General features: G+C 48.2%; 1 protein-coding gene across 6 annotated transcripts in view; it reads right to left on the bottom strand.

Moving 5' to 3' along the window:
- Positions 1 to 17,229, bottom strand: part of LOC142589085 (uncharacterized) — a 111,263-nt gene that overhangs the window by 27,275 nt on the left and 66,759 nt on the right. For all 6 annotated transcript variants that reach the window (XM_075700868.1, XM_075700870.1, XM_075700869.1 and 3 more), the window contains 2 exons: positions 14,737 to 14,851; positions 12,547 to 12,585 (listed from right to left, as the gene is read on the bottom strand). In XM_075700868.1, the coding sequence (XP_075556983.1) occupies positions 12,547 to 12,585; positions 14,737 to 14,851 (154 nt within the window). The remainder of the gene's footprint in view (positions 1 to 12,546; positions 12,586 to 14,736; positions 14,852 to 17,229) is intronic.

The following is a 17,229-nucleotide window of genomic DNA, read 5'->3' on the forward strand; positions in this document are numbered from 1 at the left end:
TGATAAACAAACTCGTACTTTGTCACAACTACGGCCACACTTGTCTGCCTCCCACTAATGCCGGCGTATAATCGTCATCGCGCCAACCTATCATCGTTTTCAGCAGGCTTCCAGTGTACGACAACATACTCACGGCCCATTGAAAAATTGAGATAAAAATGTTTCACGGCGTTTTCCGCATTAGCATTTCATGATTATGCACTGAGCGGCAAGATTTCCATTAGATTAAAAGAAATTGGAGGACGCATAAGCTTCGCATTTAAGAATGGAAGGCGATATGATTAAAAGATCCCTGAGTGCTTTTCACGCTTCCCAGCAGCTACAGCTTAGGTACCGTAATTTTCATCGGGAAACACTGGTGACGACGTTATGGACCAAGGCGAGCTTTGTGATGCTTTTTTATGGCGTGCGAGCAACCGAGGAGGCCACGCCGCTCCTACTAAGATCTACCTCAAACGGAGGCTGAAAAGCGCTATCACGTTAAAAGGGGTTGTGTTTGAGTCTCTGCCTAACAGAATATATTTTCTCTTATATTCAAATTACAGTACTGCGCCATTATGTCAGTAGCTTGCATGTGTGTGGTACTTTACGATTTTTCTGCGTATTTCACGTTGAAAAAATTCAATGAGTTCAGTAATTTCTTTGCGCCACATGGAGCACCTGCGTGGTTGGGTATGGATGGATGGATGGATGAATAATTTTCGTGAGGTCCGTCAGTGCGCGCGATTCGTGCGCAGCGTTCCGCTTCCACGTCAGGACAGAGAGCGTGTTTCGAAATTCTTTTTCTCGAAGCGACGTCCGACCCTATACACCAGACTTGGTACACTGACGCCGTATTTTCTTGCGTCACGGGACCCTCAACGATATCGCGTTATATGGGGTACCAGTAAAATTGGATGTCACTCCCTCTAGCATAACTCACCCAGCTAACCCAAAAACATACCTACCTGCACATCACTGAAAGCAACTGCTAACATTTTTCTTTCGCCCCGGAACTTCGATTACAGTTTAAAATACTATGTTGCTTACCAACGTGGCACAGAATATTTAGCAGCGGCTCCTTTAGATCATCGGTAGAATTAAATATTTCAAAAGGGATCTCTACTCACCTTTTTGCTACAAGGCCGGTGCATCAAATACAAGAAAATTTTATGACCTATTACACCACGTTACGGTAGCTATAGATAGACAGGTGTGCTGTCTGATGGGCGTGAAGCGTAGTTCAGTGCTTCTCCGCCTCACGACGACAAATGTGGCGCGGCGGTCAGGAGCCTCTCGTAAGCGTCACGCATAGTTTGCAGCGGTGGTGGCCGCATAACAAACGAATTGCGGCGTATTTATTAATGTGTTTAAACCGGAAATTGTCTTCACAGCGGCATTATAGACAGGCACAGATTTCCGAATGATGCGGAGCCCTGTCAGCTGCGAACGTAACGTGCCTGCCTTGTCTTTCAGCTGTTCGTCTCCCGGATTGAGAGGTAACAATGTAGAACTCTTAACGCTGTTTAGTGCGGTCAACATGTTAAAATTGAGTCTACGAAGAGGAATACACGTTGTTCACGGACGAAATAGCCCGTTATTAGGATTTCTAAAGCGAAAAAGTCAGAATTTGTTTTATGGAAGAGTATGTTGGTGCTCTGTGCGAACGTAATTTGTCCAAAGCCGTAGTATTTCTACAGCACGAAATGCGGAGTCCAAATGCCTTGGCTTGAAGGAATGGAAATACAAACGAATGAATATTCTTATTCGCACAAATGAACTCCTTCTTTACTTCTGTGGATGGTATTATAAATAAATACGCTATATGTTAATATAAATATGTCATATATAAGATGTGTGCTAGTTGATGTCGAGCTACAAACGTTTGCAATATAAGCATTTTTTGCCTGTAAAAATTAACTTATTTTTCTTAGAAGAGAAAATAGTTCTTACCTTGTTCCATGATCTATGGTGAGCTCCATGAGAGGAGTGGTTGTAGCATACGAAATATTACTTAGGACTCTTGACGATCAGGTAGGGGAAGTTGAATGCAATGTTTCAATAATTCTTATAGTAAGGTTTCTGATTAGTAGACCAAGAACGTCAAGCTTTCAGAGCAAGCAATAGCTTAAAATAGAACATGGCACTGATTCCCATCACTCACAATGCTTGTAGGGTAACGTGCTTTTAGTTTTCCGGATTACGCTCAGGAACCAAGTTTTTGCTCTCGACAAGGATGCGCAAGCTAGTGGTGTATCAGCTTAATGGTACTGTTAGCAAGTTCTACTTTGCGCTGCTCACAAGCGACCAGCCGAGAACGCTTCATCTGGATAGAGGGAGAGCAATCTGCCAGGAGCAGCGCACGCAGCAATCCTTTTCTTGAAGACCTTGTCCGCTGCAATTGAAGCTGAGTTTTCTCCTGCTGTGTGGCTGTTCATATTTGTCTGAAATCCGCAGGTTTTAAAATCACCTTTGCCAGGTAACATAGCAAAACGTCTTCAAGCTTCTCTCGCAGAATCATTTTGTCGACCTCCTATCGACAACTTCGCTTAATCGCTTGTGTGCAAATGGTTATTCTTCACTTGCTCAACACGCGTACTTTTCATTCGCATACTATTTTCTTGCATCGTGCGCAGGTTCGGACCCCTGTATCTTATGGCCCGCATCCCATCGAAGTCTTGCTTGTTCTTTCTTATGGAATTTTTTTATAGGTAAGTGTAACAATGGGGAACGAACACTGATTTATTAGTCGCAGACACGCCCTTGGAATCTGCACAATACGCTCAACGCAATGGTCCTCGACGTAGCGCTCCTAGGCGACTATGCCGTTGAAACAATTTCACAGCACAATGAAATGCAAGCTCACGTTTGTAGGAAAGGTTAGTCTCGAGGCGAGCAAACAAATGATATTTTAGCTCGTGGTTTGTGCGCTTGTAGCCGAATATACAATTCCGCGTAAGACAAGTGGTGCCTCTCTGGCTAGCTTTCTGCTGTGCAGGAATACTTTCACTCTGTATTGGAGCCCAAAAAGTTTCGTACTCACGAACCTCACCGAGAGTATTGATTTGGCTCGTGAAACGTCTAAGTGAATTACAGGACTCTCGAGAACTCTCATTAGTGGAAGCGCAGCGCACCGTGCCGTCTGCGTGTTAACAGACGACATAAATGGTAGCTTGTGAAAATGACTCTCTGCACCAAGAAATATCGCACCTTGATGCACTTTGGCAACATAATTTAACAATTGTGTGTGAGACTTTACTGTGAAAACATAATATATTCAATATAATAAACGAACAATTACAACACACAGAGTAGTAGACGACCCGCGCTTCGCGACAAGTGATGATGACGACTTATTCGCATTCCCTTTGAAATGGGGAGGTAATCAATGGTCACCTAGCCTGTTTGAGTTACGCAGGTGTGCTATATACATGCTTTTTCTTGTACCATATTTCTATACTTCTCTTGAAGAGGTCGCCAGGGGGCGCCGAGAAGTGCGGTCGTGCAAACATCAGTTCCCGTTTCCTCAAACGTTTTCGGTGGTACAGTACGCGAAAACGCTTGAACATTGTGCATCATTCGACGCACTTTGTTGGGGGATCAAGCCGATACCGAATTTATATCGCTAGGTGCTTTTCGGGAACATTTATACGACCTTGGACTTCTCGCCACGCTGGGCGCAGCTAACCCTAACGGGTTAATGCCGGTGAGGAATACGGGCTAGGCCTTGGCCTAACTCCGGCGTGGTGGGCATCCTGCACGAAGTCGATATGGTGCAAAAGGTAGAAATCACACCCGAAGAAGCAAGGTGCTCCGGCTGGACCACGGAAATGGACTAGACGAAGAAGACAAGGCAAGAAACTTCCAAGTCGACGCCGATCCCGGTAAAGCTGGGAGGCGGCAGGGGCGGCCGCAGCACGGCAACCCCGCGGAACGCGCTGAAAAAGCTGGCCGCAGCCTCAAGGCTCCCGAGACTGCCACGGGACCATATTCGAGTTATCGTTAGGCCAAGAGGTGGCCTCGACGTGAAAAAGATAAGCACTATTAGAGTGGCACAAGCGCTGTCTATGGTGGCGGCGCTTTCAACCGACGAGCTTGGCGAAGACATCGTCTGCCCAAATAACGTGCAAAACATATACGTCATCTCAACAACAGAAGCAAGGAACGCGCGTGCTTACGGGATGGTTCAACAGATCCACCTGCGCGAAGGGGTCCTTGAAGTGGCCGCGTACATAGCCGCATCGGACAATACATGCAAGGGTGCTGTGAGGGGAGTCGACGTCGAGTTCGACGACGCTCAGCTCCGCTCAATGGTCGTACACCGACGGAGCACTACCACATTGGAGGTGCGTCGCATCAAGACCACCACCATGGTTATCGTCCTGTTCGACGGACTGAGGGTGCCGAACTTTGTCATGTGTGGAACGGGCATGCTGCCCTGCTCTTTATACAGAAGGCAAGTTGATGTGTGCAACGGTTGTGGGGACCTGGGCCACACGGCCGACGTATGTGCGACCCACAGTGTGAAGAAGTGCAGGGGATGCGGAGCCGTGTCCCCCACTGAAGGCCACCAGTGTGAGGCAAAATGCGGCTTATGCGGAGGCCCTCACCCAAAGGCTGATTGTAAGTGCGAGAAACGCTTCGAAACGCCGCATGTCGCCAGGCAGAGACGCCGAAGGTGCCGGCGGAAGAAAACTGGCGACGCCAAGAAGGGCGCCAACGCGGCACGCGAGATGAGGCAGGCACTGACGTCAGCGCTACGGAAGAGGAGTTCTTCGAGGGGGCGCTCCCGCTCGCGCAGTCTTTCCCGCTCTAGAACGCGCTCCCGTTCACGTGAAGGCTCCGTGCAACGAGGGCGCTCTCAATCTAGGGGCCGCTCAAAGTCCATGGTGCGCTTCGCAGCAGGTCCCACCTGGGCCGACAAAGTGAAACAGACGAAAGAGACGGGCCGGACGCAACACGCCGTCGCACAGGAGAGCGAGCCGGCGCGCGATCCCAGGATCGCGCAGTTAATTAACGAAAACGCCAGTCCCAAGGAGGAAATCCACAAAATGAAGGCTGACTTTGAGGTCTTCCGAAACGTCAGAGCCGTCCAAGCGGCCGCGGCAATGCAAACGTCTACGGGAGAAGGGGCCACAGCAAGGGCGGTCAAGTGCAGAGCTACCTCCACCCCGGGTGCGGTTGAGGACATGAGTACGCGGAGGCTGCCGTGCAGAGGTCCTTGGACCGGATGCAAAAATCATTTGCCGAACTGGTACAGAGTAACCAGACCCTTCTACTCAGAGTGCAACTGCTTGAGAACGAGCTTGCCAAGCGCTGTGACCTACATTACGGTGATGCCGCCGGGCCGGAGGCGGTGTCGAGTGAAATGCTACAAGACAACCAGCAGTCGTGGGCTGACGAGCAAGACGGCATCCCAGCTCACCTCCGGTCCAACATGCCCAACCAGGGCCAGACCGGATAGTAAGCTCATCGTGTGGCAGTGGAACTGTGCCAGCTTTCGGAGGCGCAGACCTCAACTGGTGCAGTTCATCAAGGCCCCCCGGGAGCCGCAAGAAAGGCCCCACGTCATTTTGCTACAGGAAACGGAAATTGAAATGATTTCCCTACAGGGGTACCGAGCTGTCTCCTCGTTGGCGGAGAACGTGCTCGGCATCGCGATACTTAAGGCAAAGAAGTGCGCCTTCCAGGTGCGCCTTCCAGAAGCACACCAAGCTGGAAGCGATGCTTGTCGAGATCATACGCAACAGTTGGGTCAAGAACAGCGCCTACGTTATCAATGTGTACTGCTCTGTTAGGGACAACCGGCAGACCTTCTACAGCCTAACAACCAAGGCATCGTCCAAGGCTAGGGAGATGCCGCTCGTTATAGCTGGAAATTTCGACGCGCCGCACAAAGCCTGGGGCTACGTGAGAAGCATTGCCAAAGGCTGCAGACTCCTGCAGGCAGCGATTGTGACAGCTCCCTATAACTGATAACCGACCCCCACTACCCCACGCGCATGGGAAACTCGGTCTCGAGAGAGACCACCCAAGATCTGGTCTTCGTCAAGAACGCACTGGGAGCGGAATGGCACAACTAACAATGGAATCTGGGCAGTGACCCCTACATCGTGTAAATCTCCCTACTGGCCAGCGCGGCGCCGCAGAGGGCCTTCGAAATAGTCGACTGGAACGCCTTCCGAAAGAGAAGAAAGGACGACCAGGAAAAATATGAGTCGTTTGCGCGCAGCTCAAGAAGGACGTAGCTGCGGTCACCAGGACCGTCGAAACGGACCTTAAGGTCGACCGCATGGACGTTCGATTGGCACACCTGCTTGAAGCCAAGAATTCCCTCAGGGCCAGATCGAAGGCGCAGAAGCTGAATCGCGATCGCGGACCTCAACCGCGAGATCGAATCGCACTGCAAAGAGCTCGGCCAGCAGCAATGAAACGAAGTATGCGCGTCGATCGACGGCCAGATGCGTGCGGGAGGCAAGTGGAACCTCCTCAAGCAGTTATTGGACGACACGCAGTCCAAGAGAAACCACACTCTGGCCATCGATAGGCTGGTCCACAAGCTCTATAGCGAAGGCGCACCTACGAACGAAGTGATGGACGATGTCGCGCGTCGCTACCTGCCCATCGGGCAGTCCGAGCCGGAAGATTACCCGGCCTATGGCGGCAAGGTGGACGAGGAGCTCGACGCCCCCTTCTCCGTCTCGGAAGTCAGAGAGGCCCTTCAAGGCCTCAACGAAGATCGGCGCCAGGGCCAGGTGGAATCTCGAACAGACTCCTTCGAAATTTCGACGACGGCTCGATCGAACTTTTCACCAATGAAATCAACGATGTCTGGGAAGCCGGCATCGTACCAGATGCCTGGAAGGAGGCCACGGTGATCCTAATTCCGAAGCCGGGCAAGACGCCAGCCATAGACTGTCTGCGACCCATTTCGCTCACGTCTTGCGTGGGCAAGGTGGCGGAGCATGTCATCCACAACACAATATCGAGGCATGTCGATGAAGGGCACCTCCTCCCGCTGACTATGGTCGGCTTCAGACCCTCGATGGCCACTCAAGAGGTCATGCTGCTGATCAACAGGCAGCAGTATGACAACGTGGTCATGAGAGATCGTCCGAGGCATCTTGGCGCTGGACATCGCCAAGGCCTTCAACACGGTCAAAAACAAGCACGTCCTCGACTCTCTGACGAGATTGAACCATTGTTAGAACGTAATGTTCTAACAATGGTTCTGCTGTATTTTCAAGCTGACGCTTATATCAGTAGGATTTGGCGCTTAACTTTGTTAATTCCAAGCCATCGCACATGGCTTGAATGTGTTTATCAGATGCTATTCAACATTTTGTACTTGTCGCGACATTTCAGTCTAATCAGGGTCAAATCTTGCCACTTCACCATTTGTGTGTACTGCGGCTATCCCACTTAACCTGAACGCGGGTACGAACGCGGGTACGCGGGTACGAACGCCTGATGGTCAGCATCACGAAGCGGCACTGGCTGTAATCGAGACAGGAGTGCGGCTGGGCATACCATATCTTTTTGCAGTATGTGTAACCAGATGTTGCTTCACTGAAGCAGATACATGTGGCAGTGCGTATCCCCATTATGGAGTCACAATTTAACATTAACTAATAAATAAATGGATGGTTGACTGCCCTAGCGGCCACACCGAGGACCAGGTGATCTGGGTTCAGCCTCAGGTTCACAGATTACAGCGTGGGCTACAACGTCGCCTCGTAGTTCTCAGATTGTTATGACGTCGCCACACAAAAGCAAGAACTGGCAAATTGTATGCGGTGGTGGCTGTTGCCTCACTAACTTTGTTTGCTAAAAATATTGTCGCAGCATTGCGCGACTGAGGCAGAGAAAGAAGAAGTAGAGGGGGCGCGCGTGATCTCGGGGTACTCTGCGCCGGATGGGCCTGGCCTGTAGCTTCCATTTCGGACCTCGTTTCACCCTGTAAATAAGCATCATTCGTAACATCTTTGGTGGAGGTGCGGGGTACACGTCTTTCTTTGTGACGGTGTTTAGGCGGCGATAGTCCACACAGAATCTCCATGAGTTGTCTTTTTTCTTCACTAGGATCACAGGAGCAGCCCAAGGGCTACATGATTCCCGTATCACTGCTTTCTGTAACATTTCTTCGACCTGCTCGGCGATGACTTTTCTCTCTGAAGGTGAAACGCGGTAGGGCTTCTGACTAATTGGCGTTTCTTGCCCTGTATGAATGCGGTGCTGCATACGAGACGCCGGTGGTGTATGGGACGCTCGTTGGCCTTGAGCAAAATGAAACACTATGGCGTAGCGAGCGAGCACAGCTTCCAGCAGGCACTGCTCACTAGAAGACAGCGACTTGTTAATCATGCGCTTAAAGTCAGCAGAATTATCATGGTTGGAATTGGGGTTGTATTTCTTTTCGGCAGTTGAAATTTCGACCGTTCCGACGCTGACAATGGCTTGTTCATCAAAACTTGCCAGTTTAAGTCGTAGCGGCAATGTTATGGATTGAGTTGAAACGTTCACTGTTCACAAACGAGTACAACCATCAGTGGTGACAACGACGGAGCGAGGGACTATCGCATATTTCTTGAGCGCATTGTTATAGTCAGGCTCGGCTAAACCACAACAAGAACCTGTACGAGGGCGAGAAGTATTCACAGGCACAAACATTGCAGTCTGAGGGGGCTAGGTCACATCTTCTGACACGGAGAGAACGTCGGCGGCATCACTGGTGCTATCTGTCATTGAAGTTCATGCGTCGCGGCGAAGAGAAATCGCGTCACTTCCACAATCCAAAGTTGCCCCCCACTTACGGAAGAAATCAATTCCTAAAATAATGTCATGTGTTGTACGTTCAAGGACAGTAAATTCACTTCGAAATGTCTGGTCCCCTATCGTAACTGAAACAGAACAGACCCCAAGTGGGCGCAACATTTCCCCACCAACTCCACGAAAGGTAGCGTTCCGATCCCAAGAAAACATAACTTTTTGTCCAAGACGATTTTTGAAGGACAGGCTCGTAACAGAAACTGCCGCCCCGGTGTCAACTAAAGCAAAAGCACTCACATTGTCAACTAAAACTCACACTTTGTTTTTAAACAATTTTACACAAGTGGGTCTTGATGAAGTTGAACATATTGCGGCCTCACGCCCGTCGGTCGCACCAGCTAGTTTCCCAGCGGCGGTGGTGATAACGAGCGATGACGAGGTGATGGAGAGCGTCGTTGTCGTGTCGGTGGTGGTGTCAGGCTGCGATCGGAAAAGGGGGAGTCACTGCGGTTCGCGCGTCCCCGCTGCAGCCGCTGGAAGGAACTGGGATACGGCCAGGGGTCATCAGCGGGCACGCGGGGTGTGTAGGAATTAGACCGTGGAGCACGCTGCTGGCGACGGTGGCAATACCTAGCAATGTGTCCAGGCACACCGCAGCTGTAGCAAATGCGGGAGTCGCGGCTTGTCGCGGGTGACACCGGTGACATGGGTGTTATGGGTGGAAACGTACTCTCAGGCTGGTTGTAGAAGGGAAGAGCCCGCGGAATAAATAGTTGTGGTGCATCTTGTCGGCGTCCCAGACTTGTCGGTTGCGGTGGCAAGTTGCTGCTCTCCGTACGATCAGCATAGTTCCTGCGAGGTTCTCGGTAACTGTGAGGTGCCCAGGTGGGCACACGAGAGCGATGATCAAACGCACACTGATGGCACACATGAGCGTCGTCAACAACTTTAAGGCGTTCAAGCTCTTCTTTAACCACTTGCGGAATCACCGAGGAGATGTCATCGTGGGTTGGGACGGACACACTTGCAATAGTAGTAACATTGTCCAAGCGTCCAAACTTTTGCCCAATCCTTCTCATTTTCAGCGCTTCAAACGCCCGGCATTGTTTCCGCAGATCAGGTGGAGTACTAAGATCTTCCTTCGTGATAAGAAAATTATAAACATCTTCAGCTATTCCTTTAAGCAGATGTCCTACTTTGTCTTCGTCTGTCATGGTAGCGCTGACGGTTCCGCCTAATTTCAGAACAGTCTCTATGTACGTTGCACACGTTTCGCCAGGTAATTGAGCTCGTCGGGAAAGCGTCTGCTCAGCCTTCTTTTTCTTAGAGATCGGGTCCCCGATCTCTAAAAAAAGGGATCGGGCAGATCGAGATAAGAAAAGCGGTTCTTAAAGATCGGGTGAATTCTTCTACAAAATTGTCCCAGCTGGTCAGAACGCTCTCGTGGTTTTCAAACCAGAGGAGCGCTGTTCCAGCGAGAAAAAAAACACGTTATCGAGCTGCTTCGTAGTGCTCCAGTGATTGTGGCGACTCACTCTGTTGTAATGTTTCAGCCAGTCGTCGATGTCTTCGTTCGCCTTCCCCGAAAAGGTGGGTGGCTCTCGCAGCGGTGTCCAGTAGCCAGCCTGACCTGCGTGATTGCTGTCTGGTCCGCCACGGGTGGGGTCGTCACTGCTTTCTCCGGAATCGGCCATGTCCGCTGCTTGTTGTCGTAAACCGGCCAAGCCCCTACTCTGTCGGACAGTTGGTAGAGCTGGGTCGTCCAGGATCGTCCAAGGTTTACCCCGCACGTCCACCAAAGATGTTAGGTAACGGACGTTTCGCCTGAAGGTTGCAGCAATCTCATCCACTATCAACAAAACATGCTTCAAGCCGAATATAAGGAGAAGTTGAGTCATTTAAGAAGATATCCTGAGAGGGTCAAAGGAATACATTCGCACGCTCCAAGGAACAGGCGCACATGATTGAAACATACACGCCTACATAAAACACGCCTTAGTGCTTGCTGTACTCACGCCGATTTCATGGTCTGAGCAATGATCGTAATCTCGCTTCGGTGGCCTCATGCGGGGACCTTCAAACGCGCAAAAACCCAAGCCAGACTTGAACATAATCGCACGGCAGGGTAGCTAGAGTGACACTACTTAGGTAAGATGAGTGGGCTCATTCACTGTAAAGCGTCACACGCTTTTACAGTGCTTTCTTTTGTCTTTGTAGTGGAAAAGCGACGACAAAGGTGGGTGGGGTCTCTATCCTTGCCCATGTGCTGGTACTCCAGCACCGCGTGCTCAGGCAATAGGCAGTTTTCGTATAGCGTAAAATGCTTGCGCTAGCGTTTGCGCGTTCCGCCGGCGAAAGGTTTGCGGGAGGCTATTCGATATAGCTTTAAAATAGTGTAAAATAACGATGCGCCGGAAACCGCGAAACTCCACCGCGCCATCTAGGTGCAAGTAGACAAAGCTCTAAAGCTGACGGCTCGCCATCTAGTTCAAAGTAGTCAAAGCAGCATTTTTAGAGAGTAGTCAGTTTTAGAATAAAGTTTATTGCTTTGCGTGCCCCCCTTCAAGAAGGTCGTTTAATGTACGCGAACGAAACGTAAGGAAGACGTGCAACGACAGGGTGCCGTCTGGTGCCTCGTGACGAAATTATGCAAACCATGAGAATCGATTAGCAAGCATTCTGTTGGTATGCAGAAGCGTTTCGTCAGGCATGGGACGCCGAACGATCTTAGAAACTGGACGCGCTATTCACTCAGAATTAGCGTTTCAGATGAGTTTAGACCAAGCGGAAGCTCATTTCAATAGTTGCTGCCGACGAACGAGAGGTAGAGCGTAGCCATCACGAGAACTCACTGTGGAACGGGAGCCATAGGTGCCGCCATGTTCGACAACGTTATGTTTTGGCTTCGGTCCTTTGCGAAGGTTATCGTCTTCCGCTAAATTCCGAGAATAGTGGAGGCACGCATGAGCAAAGCTGCTATAGCGTTCTGCGCGGGCGCAGCGTCTGCGCCGCTATATTTTAACATTTAGCGTGGTGCAACTTACGCTATAATAAACCGAGTCCAATGTGGTGTAGAGCAAAATTGAGGAGAGAAAACGAAAGCGTGGGCAAAGACACGCAAGGTGACGCTCGTCGGTGAAACTTCTTTTTTATCGCTGTTGGCTTACGGGGTGCTGCGAAAAGGACCGCAACACCTGTCTTTGCCGCTACCTCATTGCGTCCGCGACATTGGCCTGCATTTTACCCGAACTAAATGAGACATTGTTACGCGTTCGGTACGAATTGTGTTTCGGAATAACTGAACAACTTGATACTACCTTTCAATTTGTGTTTCAGAATACATCGGAAACCAGTTGCGCCTAAAGTGTTTCAACATTTCTCACATTGTACATCTGCATGAAGAAAAGGTAAGGGGTAATATAACTATATCGTGTTCCTAAGCTTCCAAGATCACGCGCGCACAGAGCCGAAGATTTGGCTGCATGATTCTAATATGCAGGAAGGAAGGAGTATACACGTATAAACAGAACGTGAACATTCGTAGCTTGCTGCATGTAAATTAAGAACGTAATATATTTTGCTTGATCGATGGAACAGTACCGGCTGGAAGAAATTGCGCGCGGAAGTGCTATTTGAGAAATTTATAATCGAATTTAGTAACATCAGTAAATTAATAATTGAACACTAGAAGAGTAACACCAAGGAATAGCTATAGTTTACTGTTAGTTGGCCCTTCTGAGTCGCATAGGATGGATCTGTTTACCTCTGTAACCTAGATTCGAAGACTGTCCCACTTACATTCTTAGGGCGGTAGCCAAGGCTGTCCATCTTCGTGCTCTGCAGAGACAAAAATTTGGATATGTCAGCTCTCATTTGAACTGCAGGTGATCCTTGACAACTATGCGAACGCTTCATTTGAGTGTATTGCTTCTGACAGATAACATTCGCGACCAAATACAAAGAAAGTGTTGTTTAGTTACTCGTAATAGAAAAATACATAAAACATTTAAAGATTATGTCTCGCTCCTCGCAATCGTAAAATCCATTTCGACTGTGTATGATGAAGGGGATCATCAGACCTAAAATATTTCACGACAGTTGACGAGATATTAGCTAGAGTTAGAGGCGTAAGTACCGGCTCACATGTACTAGCTGAAGTTCACAGCATTCTGGTCCACGAGAACTTCATCATGTCTCACTTGCATGATAAATATATACGCTATCAACAGGAACTGACGATGTCACTGTGCACTTTCTTTTTATTTGTAAATTTAAAATGATGCTATCATTTCATTTGCTCGACAGCGACGGTGCTCGAACGATCGGTGTTGAACGCTCATCGGTGCTGAACTGAATGAACTTAGTTACGCTGTAGTGCTTGGAAGAAATGGCTACGAATTTTTAATTTAGAGCGGATTTCTTTCGGCTGCGACTAGTTGATTTCAAGGTTTTATGTTCTGGAACTGCGCTCGCATCATTCCTTCTATATCCGTTGTGGCCATTGTCTACTGCCTGATGAGCCTTATGGAGTGCACTAAATGGACCTATGACCTTCTGTGCTTCCGTTCAAGTTCGGGAGCGCATTTAGTAAGTTGTCAAATTCGAAGCAACTTTAAAGACGTGTGGTTAAGCCTAAGCTTTTAAACGTTTCGCGCCTACAGTTACAGGCATTTTCGGCAATGTTTTCTAATCTACAGAGCCGAGGACGTTAATTGACCTCCTGCGCATTTGAACCAGCTACATAACAGCGCGAATAGCTCGGGGCAGGGTTATCAGCTATTTATAGCAGAATTATATATAGACCATTATGATGAAGAAACTGCGCTCACTGACTGATTGAAGATAAAAATAACGCACACAGATGTTTCGGCAGGCATACGGGTTCCTTCATCACTCTCAAGGAAAGTCTTTGTGTGTTATTTTGAGCTGGACTAGGTCACTGCCCACAATTTCTTCATCATGTTACCTGACCACATGAACTTTCGTGCAACTATTGACTACTGTTTACCATTGTTGCATGTATTGCATTTGCATGTTCTGTAGTTATCAAAATATTATTTTTGTCCTCTATTTAGGATTCAGGTGCACCAGAGACTTTCTATACAGACAAGACGAGGAGAAGAAATTAACGCCATTTGTCGCAAAATGTGTTCGATCCGCATTTTCCTGCCTTTAGATACCTTTGGTTGGCTTTGAGGAGTGTTTACATTTTCGTTCGCATTTAATTCCTAGACGCCATATTTCTCATAGCTTTATTACAGTTTACTGGGAGCAGGAGTACTTTGTAAAGAAGCTCCATAAAGGCCTGTCGATCTTGCTCATAATTATTCGTTCGTTATCTGTGAGTTACTCGTTCTAAATACCGGCATAAGCAATACCTCTTATGCCGCATTTGTTCTTGTACGTAGCCGCTGCAATTGGCGAGCATCCCTACATACCCAAAGGCAGGACACTTTGTGTACTATAGAGCGTCTTGATGTGCTGGTTCCGAGGGCCAGCTTACGCAATTTTTGAGGTCCAACCGAACGCGCAAACAAAACTGAAAGCTTTATGTGGTGTTTACGTCCACCTCTACTACAAAAACTATCGGGAACGATTGTTGAAAGACGCTGCTAAAAATCGCATCTGTGAATTTTGTCGGAAGCTCTCGTGTACCATGCCCCACGCCAACCTTCTTCCTGACTTTTCTGTCTTTACGAAGATTCAAATTGGCACATGTGGCTCGAAAAAGTAGGCAACTTCTAGGGTTGAGCCTGGTTTCGGAGTGCCAAGTTGACATTCACTATTTATGCCCATGTTCTTTACTTGTATGTTGCGTGCGCGTCCCCCCCCTCTGCATTTTTCTAAGTAGACAAGACAGGTTTAACCGGGAGAATTATAGCATATGTGCATATGTGTTTGGCGGCAATGGATGTACAAGCACCTTTTTTTAAATTTTTATTGTGGCACAAGTCCGTACGCAGTCTAAAACAGCGCGGTCATACTTACATCACAGGGTGTGCGTTTGTGTGCCAAACAAAACGCTTGCCTTGTTATTATAGGTGGTGAAAGGATAGCACTCTTTGTCTTTCTACTAATGCTTTTCTTGAGGCACTTGTGGTTGCTGTATGAAGAGACGAATAGTACACCATGAGCTTTGCTACTTCTGCTAGTAATCATGAAATATAGTTTATAGAGATATAGTTTATTTGAAAGAAGGTGAAGAGATCGGCCTGAGCTAACGCGCTATAGCTTGCTACTCTACATAGGGGGAGGCGGAACGGGGACATAAAGGTGTGACGAGCGATGACGATGATATAGAAAGAGGGATGCAAAACAGTGAAAGCAAGTTCAACATTCTGATAATAAATATTCAGAAATCTCATGCTTGAAGCCGCTATCGGGTTCCGTATCTAGTCTGTAGTCACCAATTCAAGCGAACGTAATGATAAAGGCGCTAAGATGAAGCTGGTATGTGGGCCTCCCCTATGAGCAGGACGAGCGTCAAGCAAAACATTTACAGCATGTAAAGAGCTGTCATAAGCGGCTCCAGCACGGCGAGCACTTTCAGGGCACTTTTAGCGGTCAGATTCAGGAGACCACCATTAATCACGTGCATTGACTCTACCAGGTGTCCCAGCATTTTCTGAATGCTTTCCTTCTCAATGTGTCCATCTCCTTGATTGACCCTAGTGTCATTACCTTCATTGGACCTATCATTATTGCCTTCATGGAACAGATGCCCACTAGGGCCCGCGGGCATGTCTATAGGCCTAGAGGGCAGCAAAGGCCATTCCGTGTTTGCATCAGCCGGTGGAGGTGAATGTTTGCCGCGTGCTGTCAACGACCTTGAATTAGCAGTATGCGCTATTACCGTCCTTAATTTATTTTTAATATTATGAGGTTTTACGCGCTAAAACTACTTTCTGATTATGAGGCACGCCGTAGGGGAGGACTCCAGAAATTTCGGCCACCTGGGGTTCTTTAACGTGTACCTACATCTAAGTACACGGATGTTTTCGCATTTCGCCCCCATCGAAATGCAGCCGCCATGCCCGGGATGCTGTTACCGTCCTCGATGCACGCACAGGCACATGTGATCATGGCGCCTGTACCCCGCTATGTCATAATAATAATAATAATAATAATAATAATAATAATAATAATAATAATAATAATAATAATAATAATAATAATAATAATAATAATAATAATAATAATAATAATAATAATAATAATAATAATAATCAGCCTCTTTTATGTCCACTTCAGGACGAAGGCCTCTCCCTGCGATCTCCAATTACCCCTGTCCTGCGCCAACCGATTCCAACTAACGCCCGCGAATTTTCTAATTTTATTGCTGCACCTAGTATTCTGTCTCCCTCGATTGCGTTTTCCTTCTCTTCGTACCCATTCTGTAACCCTAATGGTCCAATGCTTATCTATCCGGCGCATTACATGTCCTGCTTAGCTCTATTTTTTCCTCTCCCCGCTATGTAGTTCTGAAATGGCTTTGCGACGCTTCTTTCGCGAGCGTTGGTCACTTTGGCGAACAGATTGAGCAGTGTCATTACGTGAAGATAGCTCTCTTGCCATTATTCGAAGAATACGAACTTCTTTCATCTTCGAGCATTCCTTCGAAGTCACTTCGTGAGAGCCAGTACAGTTGGCACGTTTAAATGAAGACGCATCACAGTCGGTAGTATTGAGCTCTCCGCCGCAACGCGAGCAGGTGGCTTTACTTCGTCAAACAGCGCTCACGTGTCCTATCTTTAGACATTTCCAGCACTGACGAGGCCTCGGAACGAATGGTGGTACACGGTGTATCACGAAGCCCACTTTGGCAGACGCTGGTAATGTCGAAGAAGCAAATATGAACTTGATATATCGGGAGTTCCCCGAGCGATGAATCTCAAGAATGCGCACCAATGACCTAAAAAGATTGTTCACGTCCGCATGCTTGATTTCAAGCTCCACGTCAGAAATCACACCAGTCGTTGTCTCCATCCCGTAAGTAATAAAGGAGTGGACGAAGATTGCGCTTAACTGTGGAAGGGTCTCTTTCTCCAGTATTGCTGAATTTTCTCCATCTATTGTCAGGATGTTCTTGCGAGCGTTGATCCTGATCACGTTGATTTGCCCAGGGGCAACACTTTCAAAATATTCGGTTAGAAACTGCCTGCTAAGGGAGTTCCTGTTGTGTGACGTCGAGAGTGGCACGTAAGAAACCGTGAAGGATCCCTGCTCACTCTGATTCGATAAAGTCGCCTCAGTCGACATGCGGCGCAACTTCTTCATGCGGTGGCCCATGGCTACGGTGTATTCACTGTCAGAGTCCATGACTTCTGGCGTTGAGCTTTCCAGGAATCGAGCTGGTGCGAGCTTCTAAAGGCACGTCGTCCAGAAATGAGCGATAAACAGACGACTGGCCTTCTTCAGGTGGGCGTGGGAGCGTCATCTTGCGCATTCTTAATGAAATGACTCTCACGAAAACGGCAAAAA

Source organism: Dermacentor variabilis, chromosome 7 (genome assembly GCF_050947875.1).
Source record: "Dermacentor variabilis isolate Ectoservices chromosome 7, ASM5094787v1, whole genome shotgun sequence".
Lineage (NCBI taxonomy): Eukaryota > Metazoa > Arthropoda > Arachnida > Ixodida > Ixodidae > Dermacentor > Dermacentor variabilis.